This window comes from Cricetulus griseus, chromosome 8 (genome assembly GCF_003668045.3).
Source record: "Cricetulus griseus strain 17A/GY chromosome 8, alternate assembly CriGri-PICRH-1.0, whole genome shotgun sequence".
Classification (NCBI taxonomy): Eukaryota; Metazoa; Chordata; class Mammalia; order Rodentia; family Cricetidae; genus Cricetulus; species Cricetulus griseus.
The window spans coordinates 22,979,507-22,999,209 of record NC_048601.1 but is presented as its reverse complement, the minus strand read 5'-3'; the positions used below and the strand labels follow the sequence as shown (position 1 = coordinate 22,999,209).

At 42.1% G+C, this 19,703-nt stretch overlaps 1 protein-coding gene across 1 annotated transcript; it reads right to left on the bottom strand.

The window, feature by feature from the left end:
* Nucleotides 1–2,385: 2,385 nt before the first annotated feature.
* On the bottom strand, nt 2,386–13,939 carry Klrg1 (killer cell lectin like receptor G1). The gene is made up of 5 exons (XM_027429360.2): nt 13,858–13,939; nt 9,580–9,684; nt 8,276–8,445; nt 2,828–2,925; nt 2,386–2,497 (listed from the first exon to the last, which is right to left on the bottom strand). The coding sequence occupies exons 1-5, from the start codon at nt 13,937–13,939 to the stop codon at nt 2,386–2,388; spliced, it is 567 nt and encodes a 188-aa protein (XP_027285161.1).
* Nucleotides 13,940–19,703: the final 5,764 nt, after the last annotated feature.

Below are 19,703 nucleotides of genomic sequence, written 5' to 3'. Positions count from 1 at the left end.
AACAAAAAAGTTTATTGAAGTAGAAGAAGAAAATAATAAAAACACAGAGACAGAAGCCTCAATTCCTGCTGCTGTGTAAAGAATATACAGCTATATTTCCATCTTAACTATTGTCTCAGATAGCCTCTACAGAGGTTTTTCCCTCTCTTGGTCATCTTAATCTTATTAATATTCTGGTAGTATCTTAAGTTACTGCCTTATTCTAATCTGGAGAGAATGCCCAGCAAGTAGAGATGTCTGGTTCCATCCCCAGACCCCACATGGTAGTAAAAGCAAACAGCTCAACAAACTGTCCTGACTTCCACACACACTGTACCACATGTGCACACACAAATTAAACACATTAAAACTCAACACAAATAAATGACCACCATACCCTGCTGGAAATGAGCAATTTCTATACTAACACTTCCGGGAGACAAGATAACACCCAGCACTGGTAACCATGGGAAATCCTTACACATTTTTACACATCAACTGAACTTTGTGAAGGAAACTGTACACATCCTGCCTGCCATCCCCTTCATTTATCTTTGAATAGATAACTGAAATTGTGTATCTTCTAGCAGTCAAGCCATGACCCAAGTGGAGTCATCATCATTACTCCAACAAAGTGGGAGAAAATACCACCACGCCCATAAATTATGAGAGTCCTCTTCCAGGAGCAAAGCTGGGATATTGTAGGAGGATGGGCGTGTGTCCCCACCACTTCCTTCTATGAACAGAAAACCCAAATTAAATTAGCTGTTGCCTTTGGGGTGTTAGCTATTTACTGCTCACTTGGGTGGGCTAGCAGGGCCAGAATACACTCTTTTTCTTGCCTTTAATCCCTCTAACTCATGACCTAACAGAAACAACCTGAAGAAATCTTTTTAACTTCTCTTATTTTGTTCACTAGTTTGTTTATTAAGTATTTGCTGAATACTGGTACTATCTCAGATGCTGAAAGAGAATAGTAGAAGAGAGGACTATGAAAACAAACATGGCAACCCAGCATTGTCAAAAGACAAAGCTTTACTTCAGTTTTGTTGTGTACAGCCTCAAAGGGTACCTTCCCTCCTCACCTGTGTCCAAACTCTCCCAAGAAGAAATAATGAAGTCTTCTCACTTTCAAGGCATCAGGACAGGACTCAACCACGTAAACTACTTCTGTCAAGTTTTCTCTATAAAAACCCACTGTGAGATTAATGGCTATCACTGAGCTAACAGGCCAAGCACACATTCACCACACAGAACAGAAACCGTCACACATTGGCTCCTTCAACCACACTCATGCAAGCTTATTTGCGAAAGCAGATTAGGCGCAGGTCATTGTATAAGTGTGAAGAGCTCGGCAGCAGAAAGCAGCAGGCTGTCCACGGCCGCTTCCCACACCTTGCAGTCATGTCTTCTGGCAGCAAGCAGTGTTTTAGAATAAAACTTCATGCACCAAGAGCCACCGGTAGGACAGAATGCACAGTGACAGGACGCGCAGGACACATGTTATCTTGTGTATTCTGTATGTTTCATGCCAGCACACAGAAAAGAGCCTCAGCGAAATACTACACGCACGTGTTTCTTCACAGCAGATCAGAATATAAAATAGAAATGCAGCAGAATGAGTTGGGTTTTTTTTTATTTTAATTGTGTCTTATTTTATTTCAATTCTTAAATGATACTTAACAATCGTGCACACTTGTGGGTTACAGAGTGATATTTCAATGCAGGTCAATGACCAATCAGAGGGGTCGGTACATCCATCCTCTCAGGCATTTGGAAACACCCATAGTCCTTTCATCTAGCTATTTTGAAATTCACAATAAATTGGCAGCTATATAATAATTACTGACCATTATTGTCACCCCGCTGAGCTACAGGGCACTCCAGCCAAGACATCAACCAACCTCCACAGTCCCAACACTCTGTACCTACTGCTCTTCTCCCTGCAACTATGGCACAAGCTTGTTTAACTTCCAAGCATGAGTGAGAACATGAGGTGTGTGTTTTTTCTGTCTAGTTGATCTCCATGTGACAGTCACTGAGCACGGCAGGGTTTCATCCTTCCTTGTGGAGGAATAGTTTTCCACATATCTTTGACAGAGATGGTGGAGGTAGAGATGAGGGAGCCAGGGTGACTTTCTACAGTGAGAGCCATTTAAACAAACTCTATTTCATTTGCCCAGATCTAGGATTTAAATGGCTACATAATACTTATTTAAATAGTCTCCAAGAAAGACCAGCAGGAAAATGCCAAGCCCCCAGGAGGCTCTGCTAATCCTCTGCCTGATGGCATAGCAGGTTTGGCATTTGTTAAGCATACATTTGAGAACAAAGATTTTTCCCAGGCCAGTTCCCTGCTTTGAAAGACATGTGGCAGAGCCAAGGCTCAGGACACAGTGGCATCCGTCAGTTTGTGGTCTTCTGACAGATCCACCGCAAAGGAACTTCACAACTAGAGGCTTGAAGGCCATCTTTGTGGATGGTACCACATGTCTGTATCAAGCTGTTGGAAACAATCCTGTAAGAAATCACAGGTGTCAGTCACTTTGAGTAACATGCACAGGAGAAGACTTAAAAGGCGTGAAGGAAGAAAAAGGTGAATCTGTCTCCTTCTCAGACCCTGAGGGTCCCAAAACAGCAGAATAAACGTCTTTATCCGACTGCCCCTTAAAACATCACCACAGTTTTGAGCTTCCTATGACCACCTCTGCTCACACCTCTGTTTGTTCCTTATGTCTCTCGTTTTCACACTTTGCTGTCTGTGGTGTTTTCCTTCTCTTTCCTAAGCCCCGGGCTTTTCCTGCCTCCTCCTCCTTTTTCCACTGCCCTCACTCTTCAAAGACTTTACCTTAAGCTTAGAATGGGGCCGCCTTCCCATCTCCAGCCATCAGTTTTCCTCAAGCCGATCCAGTAAAAGTCATTGTCCAAGTACTTTTGGAAGGGGATCTGAGCGAGAGATGGAAGATGGTGTAGAAGGATAACAGAGACAGAACACCAGAGACGCCCTGAGTGAGTCACACGATCATCCACTGTCTCAGAAGTGACCGCATATCTATGTGCCCTGAAATTCATGGGTTGAACTTCCAGTGTGACGGCATCTGAGTTAATTAGGCTTATGTGAGGTCATAGGATGATGTTCCCATGACAGGATTCTGTGACCTTAAAATAAGAAGAGACCACATAAAGACACCTTTGGATGAGCTGAAGGGGGCTCTCAGCAGGGACCTTGAGTTTTGGAGCCATCCTAGTCTCCAGAGCTGTCCTCTCTCCAGGACAACCATTCCCTCTTTTAGCTTCTAATTCGAATGGGGCTCTGGGTGTTAACAGAAATCTGCCTCCTGCAAGGAGCCTCTTCCCAGCAATGACCTTTAGTTTATAAGCACGTTCTTACAGTACAGCAGATAAGATTCTGTCGCAGCTCCGCCTTCCATTGCTACTTCCTTTCTGATTAGATGGAGCCTGATAGTATCCAACAGAAAGCAGCTCAACCTTGCTGCAGAAGCACTCATTTTACACTTTACACATCCAACGCACCACCTACCTTCAAACTCAAAGCAATATACTTGTGTGTTCCCCCCACTGGACTCGTTTTCCGAATCCTTAATCTTGTATTTAACAACGGGGGTGGGAGTACAATAAGGCAATGGGCCTTAAAGGTAGAGTTAAATTAAGTATACCAGTCTGTATGCTGTGCTACCCACTGGGACCAAGATAAAAGATGCTTTGCTCTGTACAGGGTTACAATCAAGTGAAGATGTTTGTACCCTAAGGGAGCTGCCCAATACATTAAACAGAACAAAGAATACATCCAAGAAGATTAATCTTGCTGGGAGGTTGAGCATCCATGGAATGAATAATTGCGTTTTCAATAATTTCCAGTGACAGCTTAATTAATTGAATTTGGCCTGAATTACTTGAACCATCTTTTTACAGTATTTTAGAATAGCTTTTTGTTGAACAATTTCTTTTGGAGAAAATAGTCTTTTATTAGGAATCAAGAAAGCCCAGTGAAATCCCAACTCTATTGTTATGGAGATGCTACTAAATGTCCCATTTGGCTGTCATTTTTGTCCTATTCCTGGAAGGTGGTGGCTGAAAAGAAGGAATGTATGGGCTTTGCTTTGATGGCCTTCCTTTGCCTGACTGCATTCTGACGGGCAAGAAGAAAGGGCTTTACTCAGGGTCAAGTGAAGAATAAACCCTGCCTGCCCAGGGATGGCAGATGATTGAAAATGCTTCTGTGTTGTTTACTAAGGCCAGAATTACCTCTATTTTATCTCCACTGGGTTTCAGGTTTTGAAAACCTAAAACCTTTGCTACACACACAAAGACTTTCGTGACCTGGACCCTGCCAACCACCTCTCCACCAACTTCCAGCCCCATCAACCTTCTCTCTGGTTTTTGTGACAGGCCGAGGATATCCTTGCATTAGCTCTTTGCATGGCTTCCATGCAAAGACACATTTCCCCGGGATTTTCACATGGCTGTCACCATGCAGGCCTCAGTCCCACTTCTGAGGGGTCCATGTAAAACAGCCCCCACAGTCACTGGTATATCAAACTGCACATTGTCTCCAAAGCTCGAGTTAGCATCTTTGTTTACGACTTTGTCTCTTCTCACTAAAATATAATTACTGTAATGGCAAGACCTCTTGCTTACAATCTTCCCAACACCTTGAGGAAATATAGGAAACTCTATTCAGGAGGTATTTCTGGAGCGGTAGACTGTGGAGTCAGGTATCATGCTACGAGGGACAAAAGCTTCCTAAATATAAATCTCCGCCCCTTTTGCCTCACCTGAGCCCCAAGTGTGCATGCTGGGGTATCCAGGAAGAACAAAGAAGAAAGAGAGACTGGGATAAAGTGACATTACAGTGTTCGGGGTGGCCTGGCACTTTGTGCATTTCTAAGCCCACTTACTAAAAAAGATTGCTTAAAACTAAAAGAGAAATGTGTGTTGTCTGCTTTCTCCCCTGACTTTCTAAGAAAACCTTTCATTTCTCGGGCTGGGACTGGGGTTCTGTGGTAAAGCAATTATCTAGGGTATACAAGGCTCTGGATGGTAAAGGCCTTATCTAGTATATACAAGACTCTGGATCAGTCTCCCTCACCACAAGAGAGAAGAAAAATATTCATTGCATTTTCTCATCGCCTCCAAGGAGCTGATAAGGCACGAAGATGGGGAGACCTGGGGCAGGGTGGTAAAGAGCACTTTCAGTAACTCCCTACTTATGCTGGTTTAGTGTGCTCAAGACCTACACAATGATAAGCCACTTGAGCAGCCCTTTCAACATAAGATGAACCCAGATATTCAAAATTTTCACCATATCACTCATAGATGAAGGACATCCCATGTGGAAACCACCTTCAAACCCAGATAAAATTATTTTTTCGGTCCTCTGGTTGGTTGATTGGGGTGTGTGGGCATGTGTGTGTACATGGGTCTGACTGAAGAAACAGCATAAAAATACACCCAAGGGTTATACCCAGGACTCATATGCCCCAAAGAAACTACAGAAATGGAACACTTGTGTGTTGTGTCACTTCTGGAACCATTAATGTTACTTTTAAATTGTAATTAAAAAATTAAACCAAATGCATATTTGTCCTTCCTTTTCCTCTTTTTCTAGGGTCAATGTTTAAACTTGAAACCAGGCATGGTGGCACACACCTTTAATCCCATCACAGGGGGAGGCAGAGGTAGGTGGATCTCTATGAGTTTGAGGCCAGCCTGGTCTACTTAGTGAGGTCTAGAATAGCCATGACTACATAAAGAAACCCTATCTCAAAACCAAACAAACCCCCAAAACCCCCAAAACCCCCCAAAAAGTATATATTGCATATACAATCAATTCTATACTGCATGTAAACATGTGTTTATATATGCATACAACTTCCAGGTAATATTTCTGCTTAAAATAAAACTACCATTAAGACACAAAAGTACACTTTTTAGGTTTCCAAATTAATGTGGTCCATGGAAGGCATCTGAGCTTTTTAATACACATTGAGGTAAGTCAGTCACAAATCAGAACTATTAAATAGTCAGATGTTTTGATGAATCAACGCAGTCTTAATGACTAAAACATAACCAAGTTACCCAAAGAAAAATAACTGATGTCATGGCTCATCATAATTAAACACAGGTAGAATTTTATCTTAAGAATTTGAAAAGATTTAAGCAATATTAGACCATATGCAAGTGTCAGACCTGTCCCTCTACTGTATGGGTTCCAGGGATCGAACCCGGGTTGTCAGGTTTGGTGGCAAGCACCTTCACTCACTGAACCACCTGGCTGCCCTGAAAGGCCTCAGTTTCAATAGACCTGTATAGCAGCAGAGTCTCACTCTGTAGCCCAGGATGGCCCAGAGCACCGTGCTCTCCTGCCTGAACCTACTGAGTGGTGGAATTACAGGCATGTGCCACCAGGCCCAGGTTTTTGTTTTTAAATACAGTCTTTTGGTAGTTTTCCAGACCCATGTATGAAACTGGGAATATTGCTCAGACCATAATATAGTAAGCAAGTTTTGCCTTGAGAACAAAAGAGTAACTACAGTGGGACAAGCACTCTACCACTCCATACAGACCATTTTGTTGTAGAATTTGATAAAAGGTGGAGAAAGAAAAAAAAAATAAGCAAGCATCCACAAGAATGTGGAAAGTAATTTATCAGTAGCTGATACTAAATCCATCAGGGGCACTCCACACCCTCCAATGCTGACTGGAGCCCAGGGCTCTGGGGTTAAGAGAAAACTGTCTCATTTTGGAAATGCAGCCAACATAACTCTGTTGAGTGTTCTCCACAGTGGGTACAAGATCCAGATAACATAAGGAGAGAAAGACAAAATCCCTCTAGGACCCCTTCTTCCTCTGGGAAGAAGAAAGACGGAGATAAGATATTCTGCATCTTATCGCTTCCTGAAACTCCATGGCGCCTGGTGTAATTTACGTTGCTGCTAGGACTAATTCTCTGTGTCCAGTTCTCAATTGTTGTGTTGTGACTCACTAATGCTGTGTCTGCAGTCTGGAGGGGGGGGGGAGGGAGCAAACTTTCCAAGCTAGTTGCTCACTTTTGCTATTGACTTCAGTCAGATCCTCAAAACAGCATAGCAAAACGAAACCAGCTGCTACGAAAGTTCCAGAAGCCAAGGTTATTCTTCCCCTGTGCAGTGAAGAGAACCCATGTGTCTCTTCCACCTTGGCTTAGAGAAAGGACAAAGGGAAAACCAAATCTCTGAGGAATGATTTGGAGTTCAGATCCTTCCAGAACTTCAAGTGTCTAAGTGATCCTTTTGAGAGAAAATAAGCTAAATATCTCATCTTTTCTCAGAATAGGAATTGGCAAGCCAGGTGTGTAGTGGACTGATTTCTTTAATCACAGTAGATTAAATGGGTAGAAGGCTGAATCCAGAAAATCATGAATTTTTTAAACCAGCCTGGGCTACAAAACCCCCATCTCTCAATTGTTAATAAACTATTCTCTGTGGTTTGATTTTATTCCCCCCAAATTAAAACAAACAGTAATAGCAAACCAAAAAAGTAATCAACAAATTAACAGTAAAAACCAATAAGATTCCTTACTTTCTTTTTGTATGTGAACAGTAATTGAGTTTGGGTAAGTTTGTGCCAGCCTGTCACACTGCTAACATCCTCTAGGACCAGCAGACGCATGGAGGGGAACTCAGGAAACAGGACCCCTATAGTTTTCTCTCCTTCTTAACTCAACCTTCTGGACATTGCTCCCAGTTTGGAATTTACTGAATTCCAATGAATAAAAAGAAGACACTCAGCCAAAGACATTAAGTCCCTATGTGTGGCCCTTTTGTCCTTGTGGCCCCTCTCCTTTCTCTCCTTTCCCTCCCTCACGCGTTCCACTTTACTCCATAGAAGCCACTGTTTCTTCCTTGACCTGTATGTTTCAGGGCCTAAGGCCTTTTAACTAGTTCCGTGTTTTAGGCCTACTCCTTTGCTGCAATGCTTACCACCTTCTCACCTCCAACACACACACACACACACACACACACACACACACACACACACACACACACTTGTTTGAATATACACACAAATAAATAAATGTTTATAAAAACATACACATACACAAATGCCAATAAATAAATGGTTAAATACTCACACATACACACAAGAGCTAGAAGGCTGAGGCAGGAAGACCACAAGTTCAAAGCTTGGACTGCATAGTAAGATCTCATCTAAAAGGAGGGAAAGAATGGGTGAGATGAGAGGGAAGAAGAGGGAGGGAGAAATAGTTCTATATTTTCTACATGTTTTCATTTACCACTTCCTCATCGTCCAGAAACATAAGGAGATGTGAGCCTTTGTCTGCACAGAATTCCAGACTAGAATTCCAATCCTTTTTCTCTGTTGAAAAATAATAACAGTGGCTACCATTCCTCATCCAGAGGTTGGGGCAGCTGGGGCAGTGGGCACACACAGAGTCCTTGGAGCCTAGAAGGAAGAGGACACAATTCACATCTCTGTGGGCCCAATGGTCCTGGAAAGTAAAAAGGATGTATACGAAAACATGGCATCCCCAGTGTCTAACTTGCCCTCCCCCTTTTCAAACTAAGGTTTAGGGAAATCCTAACCTAAACACATGGCCTCAGACGGAACAGTCTGCAATATCCAATTCATCACTTCTGGTGTACACACCACTAAGCAAGCTTGGATTCTGCCCAAAGGTCTGATCTGCCTGAGGACTGTGGAGTGCACATTATATGAAAATCACTGTATACATGTGGTATATACACACTGCATAAAGGATGCATGCACATCCCAATGTATAGCTACATGGGCAGAATCATACAAGATGTCCAGCCTCAAGACAGCATGCCAGCCATGATGTGTACTGGAAAAGGAAACAAACCAGAAAGAACCTACAGATGTGGTCATCTGGAGCCAATAGAAATTGGAAAGAACTTCTATACTCAACAAAACTGACTTACTTGAATATAATTTTTTTTGACAGAAAAGCACATCAGACACTAAAGTGAAAAGAGCTAGAATTCTCTTTGCTGGGTTCTTCTAGAAGATACAATCCTCATTTCTTTAAAGTGCTTGAAATGAGCAGGTACTGTGAAAACATCTTGGGGGACTCCAAATAAGGCTCCATAGTCTACTGTTTTTTCTCCTTCCACGAGGCACATTTGCATAAAATCATCACAAGCCATTCTATCACGGGACCACAGGAGCACATACATGCATGCAACTGCGGTACAGACTACATATTCCAGATTGGGAACTGGAAAGTGGAGAAAGTTTTCCTCATCACATAAGGATTAGATAACTTCCTGTGGGAAGGCTGCATGTGGTACCAGGATTGGGGACTGCAGACTGAGGTGTTAATTGCATTTTGTAGACTTGCACCTTTTCCAGACAACTGTGGCATAATCAGCCTGGATCAGAAAGTCCCAGCTTCCTGGGAGTTTCTCTGCAGAAAGTTAGAGCAATGTGTATACAATGTGGGGAGTGGGGCTGAATCCTTAGAATTCTCTACTAAAGTCTGTAAAACCCTGCCACCGGCAGTCGTCTTGCTTTATAACATAAAATGAAAGGTTGATCTGGGGTGAAGTCAGCGCTTACCACAGCATGGGATCCGTTGGCACATCAGTAAACCCACGAGAATCACAGTCAAAAGCCCCAAAGCCACTGTCACAAGGCAGGAAAGAGGGAGTCTGCGGAAGAGAGCTGCAGAGACACAACCCAAATCAAGACCTGAGTCAGACATAGAAGCTCAGGCAAGCACCTCTGGTGTCTGAAAGCAATGCTGCCTGGAGGGACAGAGACCCAGGCCACACAGGTTCCTTTCCTGGTTCGGTCTGGCACTGGCTCTCAAGTTAAAGGAAACTATTGCCTTTGCGATTGTGGCTTGTATGCTCACACACCGGGACAGTGAGCTAGTGGGTAGACAGCCTCTGCCTTTTGGGTACTGAAGGACAATTTGGCATTATTTACAAGAATTGCAAAGCATTTGCCTTTTGGCCCCTCAATTTTTCCTCAAGAAACATTTTTCTATAGACACTCACACATGTGTAAATTATCAAACTTATAAGGCAGCAACATCTACAGGAAGAAAATGCTGATTGTCTAAATCTATCAGCTAAAAATCTAAATCTTTATCAACAGAAGACCAGCCAAATCTACTGACTGTGGTGATGTATTGTTTATGATTTAATAAAGCTTGCCTGAAGATAATTAGTTATAGCCTTCTTTTTTTGTATTAGACAAAAAGGGGAATTGTGATATATTGTTTATGATCAAATAAAAGCCATTGAAGATCAGAATGCAAAGCCAGCCACACTAGACAGCCATAGAAGCTGGGCAATGGTGGTACACACCTTTAATCCCAGGACTCAGAAGACAGAGGCAGATGGATCTCTGTGAGTTCAAGGCCAATCAGTCTAAAAGAGTAACAGATGGAGAGATGGCTCAGAGGTTAAGAGCACTGACTGCTCTTCCAAAGGACCTGAGTTCAATTCCCAGCAACCACATGGTGGCTCACAACCATCTGTTACGAGATCTGGTGCCCTCTTCTGGTGTGCAGATATACATGGAAGCAAAATGTTGTATACATAATAAATAAATAAAATCTTTAAAAAAAAAAAAAGAGTAACAGATCTCATGCCTTTAATCCCAGCACTAGAGAGGTATATAAGGAAGAAGCAAAGGGTCTCAGGGAAGATTTAGTCTCCAGCCACATTGAGGACAGGAAGGCATTCAGTCTCTAGCCACACTGAGGAGTCATGGAGCCAGGATCACCCTTTCAGTCTGAGGTAGAGGTGAGAGCTAGTGGCTGGCTACTTTCCTTTATTGATCTTCAGACAAGCTTTATTAAATCATAAACAATATATCACCACAATTTATATCCATGAGATATGTAGCTTCTGAAGAAGGATTTTTTTAAAAGCCAATATGAAGTTATATATATATATATATATATATATATATATATATATATATATATGAGAAAGACATACTCCTCAGAACAGGGAACACTTGATATTGCTGAAGTCTATCTAAGATCTCTTCTCTGCCTTTCAGCTACAATCAAACTCTGAAGTCCATCCAGGCATTCTATGGTGTTTCCTCTTTAAAGAGGAAATGGATGGCTAAGGAAGAAACAGAAGTGAGATACTTTCAAGTGTTTTCTTTTGTATCCTCCAGATTTTAAGTAAATATAAAATTTAAACTGAAGCAAAAAAAAACTTCATCTCAGAAGGTGATGATAAAATCCACCTTGTTTCGCATGTAACTCATTGGGAGCATAATAAGTATAGTTGGCCTTGTGTTTAAAGACAGAGCATTGTGTCATACTATGTGGCATATATCCTCTAAGGATACTGGATTTCTAGTTTGAAAATGAGAGAATTTTCTCCCATTTTTGTTTAAAAATCACAGTTTGATGGTATGGAAAGTATGTGTAAAGAAAAATTGTCAAGTTTGTTTTAATCTCTTTAGTTATTTTTAAATAAAACAATTATTTTGAATATTGATTTGGTAGCCCATAACTATAATTTGGGATGTAGAGGCAGAAGAACCAGTAGTTCAAGGTCATCCTTGCTACACAGCAAATTTGGGGTCACTTTGGTCTACATGAGACTCTGTCTCAGAAAGAAAGAAAGAAAGAAAGAAAGAAAGAAAGAAAGAAAGAAGAAAGGAAAGGGAAAGAGAATTTAAGTTACCTAATTTAGTCTCATGTGCCTACTCAAATTTTAGATAAATTACTCTTATACATTTGTATCTATGAAAAAGTCTCAGTTTCTTAAAGTAATTTCATAATGAGAGAAGCATCGTAAGAGTTCAGCATACCAAATATTTTGACTTATGAATCCCAATTCACTAACATTATATGAAACAAACTAAAACAAATAGATTTCACCTTTAATCCCAGCACTCAGGAGGCAGGAGCAGGTGGATCCCTGTGAGTTCAAGGACAGCTTGGTCTACATAGTGAGTTCTAGGACAGTTAGGGTTACGTAGAGAGACCCTGTCTCAAATAAATAACAAATACACCAGATTTGTGGAATAGATTACTTTTTTAAAATTTATGGTTATCCCACCTCCCACCCCACCCCAGAGACATGGCTTTTCTGTTGCCCTGGCTATACTGAAACTCAACTCTGTAAACCAGGATGACCTTGAACTCACAGAGATTCTCTTGCCTCTGCCTCCCAATGCTGGGATAAAGGTGTACACCACCAAACCCACCTGTATAAATGACTTATTAATGAAATAAAAAAACCCCTTATTTGTAGTTGTTTGCTAAATGAAGAAAATGGCATCAAATTATAGTTGTATTTGAATAGCCACCATCCAACTTAAGAAAATAAGTAAAACAAAAATTGTAATTTATTTTATGTATATATTAGTTCCAACTATTAATTATTAGGTTCTTTGGGGGGGGCAGTTTCAAGACAGGCTTTCTCTGTTCCTGTCCTGGAACTTCCTCTGTAGACCAGGCTGGCCTCAAACTCAGAGAGATCTGCCTGACTCTGCCTCCCAAGTGCTGGGATTAAAGGCGTGTGCCACCAACGCCCGGCTTAGGTTCTTTACTTAGCATATAGTATTGTATATAACATATAAAATTTAGTTCTATACTTCAAATATACATCCCTTTTGATTTAATAGTTCTATTCCTTACAAATTAGAGGAAATATAATAAAGAAGAACATCACACATATAAAGATACATAGTTCTATATAGTTTATAGAAACAAAATACCCATGATTTAGAAAACATCCCAATGTTTTCAAAAGACAGCATTAAAAATTGTAACCAAAGCCGGGCGTTAGTGGCGCACACCTTTAATCCCAGCACTTGTGAGTTCGAGAACAGCCTGGTCTACAAGAGCTAGTTCCAGGATAGCCTCCAAAGCCACAGAGAACCCTGTCTTGAAAAACCAAAAAAAAAAAAAAAAAAAAAAAAAAATTGTAACCAAAAAGAGAAAACATGATAAAGTCTACAGAACTACAAAAGAGAATATATCTTCTGGTAGTCACCTGCTTGAGTTACAAAGTCAAGTATTAATTTTGGCATGTACATTGTTCCCTGTCTCAGATGAGAATCTACATAGAAAATTGTTTTTGTGGGTGTTACTGTTGGTGTCCCCTGACCTCCCAGATCACAGGGCCAGCGTTCTATGGAGTTCAGCACTTTTTATCCCCTGTCATCATTCAGTTGTAATATGAGAACGAGGGTGGAGAACAGGAAACGAATCTACATAGGTGCATCCATTTCTCATCTCCAGAAGTCTTGCCATTGCCCCTCAATAAAGCTGTTGTTTTCTTTATGCCATGGCTACAGAAGCAAGATGGCAGGATTTCAACAGTTAGTGTCAACTGCTCAAAGCCCGGCTGCAGACAAAATCCTCTCACAAAGCTCTTACTATAGATGGAGATCAGCAAAAACTAGCACGCTTGTCTACATGGAGAAGATCCTTAAGAATAAAGAAAACTTAAAAACAACAACAAGTGTTTTGATAAGTGTTAACAGGTATTGAGCACCTTTGGTTTCTTGTTATCATTGTTTGTTTAATTGATGATTTATTATGCTTCCCCATTTGGTATCTTTCTACTTTTATTATTAAAATTTTTTTTAATTTAAAAGCAACAACAACAACAACAAAAAGATGTCATTGCCATTGCTTGGCATTAGCTGGGATCTCAGAGGAGCCTAGAAAAGACTTACCTGAGACCCAGACTTCAGCGGCACTCCACACCAAAAGTCCATATCCCTCACCAACACTGCAAACTGAACCCAAAAGTATGGCCTCAAATCACCCTCAATTTTCTGCACTCTGTCCTCCCAATTGCTCTCTTCTCCACTCATCCTCAGCCCAGTCTTCAGTGCTGGTCAACTCACCTCTGAGCTTCGATCTGGAGTCTTCTTGGACTTGAGGTGTAGCAGGCAACTCTAATGTGCAATAAATATCGCTGTCAGCCATCTCTACCAAACGCCTTTCACACGCAGTGGAGAGGGTTGAATGAGAGCAGGGTGAGAAGAAGCAACAGTGAGGAAATGGCCCATCCTGTAAAATAGCAGCAGGAAACTTGACAGAAGCAGAAGCAAGTTTCTCAGGAAATGATTGAAGTTGTAGGGTTGCTGTAGAGCTAAATGTTCAAACTGCTCTTTAAACGCAGCAGCAGCACTCCTTAGGTGCTCATCAGGCGCACACTGGCTCCCAGTGACAGCTTGCTCTGCTGGGATAACAGTGCTTAAGCCTCTGGATTCCGCACTACAAGCGAGGGGTTCCTAGACTTCATCCCAGAGTCTCCTTCCCTTCTGAAAGAGACAGACACCAACTAGATCTGATTTCATCATCTCCTGGGCCTTCTGAATCCGGATGAATGCTTGTGGTGGGCTGCTGGCTGCACAGTCCTGGATCATGGAAGAAACTGACTCCCATGTATTTTGGGAGTGTGGCACAAAGCTATCTAGCCCAGAACATTCCTCCAGGTGTGTGCTCACCTTTATTCCACACAATGGAAACTTCCCACCATGACCTTTCTCATTGCTTTATCTTTCTGTGCAGAGACAGTTACAAAGAGAAACAAAATCTAATGAAGTGTCAGCAACTGATTTCTAGTAGGAGAAAATAAAAATAATTTTAAAAAGCTAATGAAAACCCAAGTAAGAAAAACATAGGAATTGAGAACCAGATAAGATCATCGTCCTGGCTAGTTTATTGTCAACTTGACACAGGCCAGAGTCACTTGGGAAAGAAGATTCTCAACTGAGAAACTGCCTGAATAAGATGGACCTGTAGACAAGTTTGTAAGTGTTTTCTTAGTGAGGGCTATGGGAGGGCCCAGCCCATTGTGTGTGGTGCCAGCTGGAGTGGTGGTCCTGGGGTGTACAAGAAAGCAGGTTTCACACCGGGAGGTGGTGGCGCACGCCTTTAATCCCAGGCTGAGGCAGGCGGATCTCTGTGAGTTTGAGGCCAGTCTGGTCTACAGAATGAGTTCCAGGACAGCCAAGGCTACACAGAGAAACCCTGCCTCAAAAAAAAAAAAAAAAAAAAAAAAAAAAAAAAAAAAAAAAAAAAAAGAAAAAAAAAGCAGGCTGAGCAAGGTAGTGGCGGCAAGGTAGAAAGCAGCATTCCTCTGCCTCAGTCTAGCTGCCCTGTTGGAGCTCCCACCCTGACTTCCTTCAGTGACAGACGTGGAAGTGAGATGAAGTAACCCCTTCCTCCCCTACAGCTTCGGGGCATAATGTTTATCACAGCAATAGAAACCTAATTCAGACAGTCACTAAGTTAGAGTGAATAAAGACAGAAGAGGCGAAAGAGAAGAGAACCAAGGACTGGTAATGAAAACTAATAAAGTTGTTCCCAGTCATGACAGAGGGGTCCTGGACTGTCTTCCAGCCAAGAATATGGACACTCACTCACAAATGCACACACACACACACACACACACACACACACACACACACACACCACACATAAATACACACCATACACACATCCACATAAACACACACCACACACACACACACACACACACACACACCACACCTTACACACACACACACACACACACACACCTTACACACACACACACACACACACACACACACACACACACACACACACACACACACTGCTGTGGTCTTTGAGAAAAGATAGTTACTAAGGTGAACTCAGCTCTCCAGGCTGGCTTCCCCCAAGGGCCCTTGTCAGGCTCAGATAAGGAAAAGAAAATCCTAAACAGGGCAGCAGTCACACTCACCAAGCAGGAGTCAGAGACTGGCATTGAGAGCTGCTAATGTGGCTGGAATTTGTAAAGCCCAGTAACTGATCAGAGCTACTCAGAGGGAGGTACCAGAAAAACTGCAGAGGAATCCACCACAGGTCTGTGACTAAAAACTAGGATGCCCGGGCATGAACTAAAACTGCATCTCGTTAACATGTCCCCTGCAGAGCCAAAGCTGAATGTCAGACCAGAGATCGTGTAGTGTTTGCTAGTCACACTAACACACACACACACACACACACACACACACACACACACACACACACCCCTAGGAAAACACCAAGATTCCACCTAGCCACAGACATGAGGACAAATACTGACACCCTTAAAAGGAAAAAATGTCAAATTTAGTTTATACTTGTAGTCAAATATTAATCAGCAATAAAGGGGAAGGGAATTCCATCTTGTGCTGTGACTGGTGTGGTGGTGCCTGCCTGCAATTCCAGCCCTGAGAAGTCTGAGGCAGGAGGATCATGAGTTCAAGGCCATCCTGGCTACACAGTGAGTTTGTATTGCTACTTGAGTGTTTTAGTTGGTTTTCATATTGCTATGATTTTCCTATTGCTATGACAGAAGCAGGTTATTGGAGGAGAGTTCATTTGGGCTCACAGATGAAGGGAATGGGGTCCCTCATGGTGGAAAGGTCTGATGACAGGAGCTTGAGACAACTGGGATCACTGAATCTGCAGGCTGGGACACAGAGAGAGATGGACGCTGGTGCTCAGCTCGTGTTTTTCTTTTTGAGCTGAAGATCATATTTTGTTGACGGTGCTGCCCACATTTTGGGTGGATCCTCCCACCTCAGTACCTCAATTTAGAAACTCCCTTCCAGACATCACAGGAGGTTTGCCTTGTGGGCGACAAACAGCAGAGGTTCTCAACCTTCCAAAAACTGAGACCCTTTAATCCAGTTTCTCACGCGGTGGTGACCCCTTTGCTATTTCATGACTGCAACTTTGCTGCTATTGTGAATTGTAATGTAAATATCTGGTATGTGAACTCTGCGGTGTCACACCCACAGGTTGACAATCATTAACCATCACAAGCCCGCCCCTTGTCAAGTTGACACTCAGGCATAACACTTTTAAACCATCAGTTGAGGAAAAAGAACTAAGTAGAGATAATGAAATAGAGACCAGAGTCAGCAAACAAGAGCTGTAATAATTACAAAAAAAAAAAAAAACTTAGAAAAAAGGTAGGGTCAGAGTGAATAAAAAGCTGAAGAGTCTTATCAAAAAAGAATCAATCAAATGCTCTGGAATAATATTCATAATCTTTAAAAATGTTGGATATGGTTAATAGCAAATTGGAACATTCAGAAGGAAGTATCAATGAATATGAAGAACCTGTGGATAATACCTGTGGATAATACCAAGGTTGGGGAATTGGCTTGGTCAGTGAAGTGCTTGCATGCAACCATAGGACCTGGGTTCAGATCCCCGGCACCCACATAAAAAGCCAGTCGTCGCCGCATGCATCTGCAAACCAGCACAGGACAGTAGAGACAGAAAGATCCCCAGGGCTCACTGGCCAACCAGCCTAGCTAAATTGATAAGCTACAGGTTCAGTGTCACTCACACACACACACACACACACACACACACACACACACACGCACGCACGCACGCACGCACGCACGCACGCACGCACGCACACGCACATACACATGTTCATGGGGGCGGGAAGGTGCTGGGTAATGTGTGATGAATGTCACCAGTTGAAAAAATCAATTATAGGCCGGGTGTTGGTGGCGCACACCTTTAATCCCAGCACTCGGGAGGCAGAGGCAGGCGGATCTCTGTGAGTCCAAGGCCAGCCTGGTCTCCAGAGCGAGTGCCAGGATAGCCTCCAAAGCTACACAGAGAAACCCTATCTTGAAAAAAAAATTATACAAAATTTACTGTACAGGGCTGGAGAGATTGCTAAATGGTAAGAGCACTTGTCTTAAAAGCATGATGACAAGAGTTCAAACCCTAATCATTCATGTAAGTAAGATCTTGAGCAGAAGCAGCACCTACAACCCCAGTATTGTGTTGAGTAGAGAGAGACACAAGAATTGCTGGAGCTTGCTGGCTGCCAGCCAAGCTGAGACCCTCTCCAAGGAATTAAGTGAAGAGTGATAAAGCAGGACACTCAGCATCCTCCTCCGGCTTCCGTGTGCATGCATTCTTGCACACACACTACACACCTCACACACATGCAAAAAAAGAAATATATATAAGTCAATGAATGGTAAACAAAAGAAGCCTGAAATGGTGTATTAGTTTCCTATCACTGCTTTAACAAACCACCTGTGACACACTTAAGAGCCATAAAATGACATGTATTTTCTCAATGTTCCAGGGGTCAGAAGTCTACAATCACTGAGCTGCTTTCCCTGTGGAAGCAACCAGCTTCCTTCACTGCTCTAGGGCCTCAAGCTGCCTTTGGTCCTTGATTTACAGTTTAGTCCACCGCCTTCCAAGTGTCAGTTCTACTTCTGCTTCCAAGGTCACATCTCCTTTTTCTCACTGCACAGGGGCAGTCAACATAATCCCTCAAGTCAAGATTCTTAAAAGCACACCTATAATCCCAGCATTGTGAAGCTGATGTCAGAGGATCACAAGTTCCAGGCCAGCCTGGGGACAAAATGATGACATACATACATGCATACATACATACATACATACATACATACATACATACATACTTGTCAATTGCAACTACAGAGTCCCTTTTGCTTCATAAGGTAATGGGAGCTATTACTAAGCCTGTCACAAATGGTCAGATTAACATAAAACAAAATAGACCTATACAAAGATAACCTTTCATGATTATATTAGTCACACCACTGAGCCTATCAAACAACTACAAGTGAACACATGTATCCAATTCAGAATTTTAAATCATTAGAAACAAAAGCTTAGTTAATTAAAGTAAAATCAAGAAATACATAATCATGTAAAAAAAGTTTAATTTCTTTCTTCAGTAACTGGTAAAACTACTAGGCAAAAAAATCAGTAGTAATTTTAGGAAACTATTTCTCACTAATGATTTTCTTTTCTTTTTTGTGTTTCTTTGAGTCAGGGTTTCTTTGTGTATCAGCCTTGGCTGTCCAGGAACTTGCTTTGTAGACCAGGCTGGCCAGGAACTCATAGATCTGCCTATCTCTGGCCTCTGAGTGCTGGGACTAAAGGCATTCAGTACCAAGCCTGATCGAATGATTTTCTTCTTGATGAGGAAAATGTTGCCCAGATAAGACATCAGATGTTGGCTCAATTCAACACAACAGCACCGCTCTACAGCCAAGAGAGACATTGGCTTAACCTAAGAAATTAATGATGGCTTTATATCTTCTTTCTCTAAAAGCCATCTAGCAGGGACCTCACAAAGTGATTTTAGTTACTCCAAAAACTATGCAACAACCTGAAAGTATCCTGGGGTCACCTTTCTTGAGTCCAGACTTGGATGTCAAAAGAAAAGCAAGGAGAAGCCAATGGGCTCTCATTAGCTCATTGGACTAATGGACTTCGATTTGAATAGTTTCAAAACACTAGTGTGGGATTTTGCTGAGTCTCTGCCTCCGGCTTGTAATGATAAACTTGTGCCTTTACGTTTCTCTCTCTGTCTCTTTCCAGGCTCAGCCACTTCTCTAAATTACTCAGAACAGTGTAACCTTTTTTTTTTTTTTTTTTCTCTGTTCTGCCTCTTCTGTAAGCAGGCTTTCCGTAGCACAGCTTTCTGGGCTTCCTCACTCTCTCTAGAGCCCTGCTCCTTGCTGTGTGGTGACTTATCATCTGACATCCATGCCAGGGCTCTTTCCCCTTCTCTTTTCCATTCTCCTTCTACCAGCAGCTGCAAGATTTACAGCCTGCCTGCCCTGGAGGGTTTTCCTTCAGACACTAATAAAATTGTCCTTGGGCTTCAGAAAAATCAATGGTGACATAAAGCATTTCAGCCACACATTAACCTAAT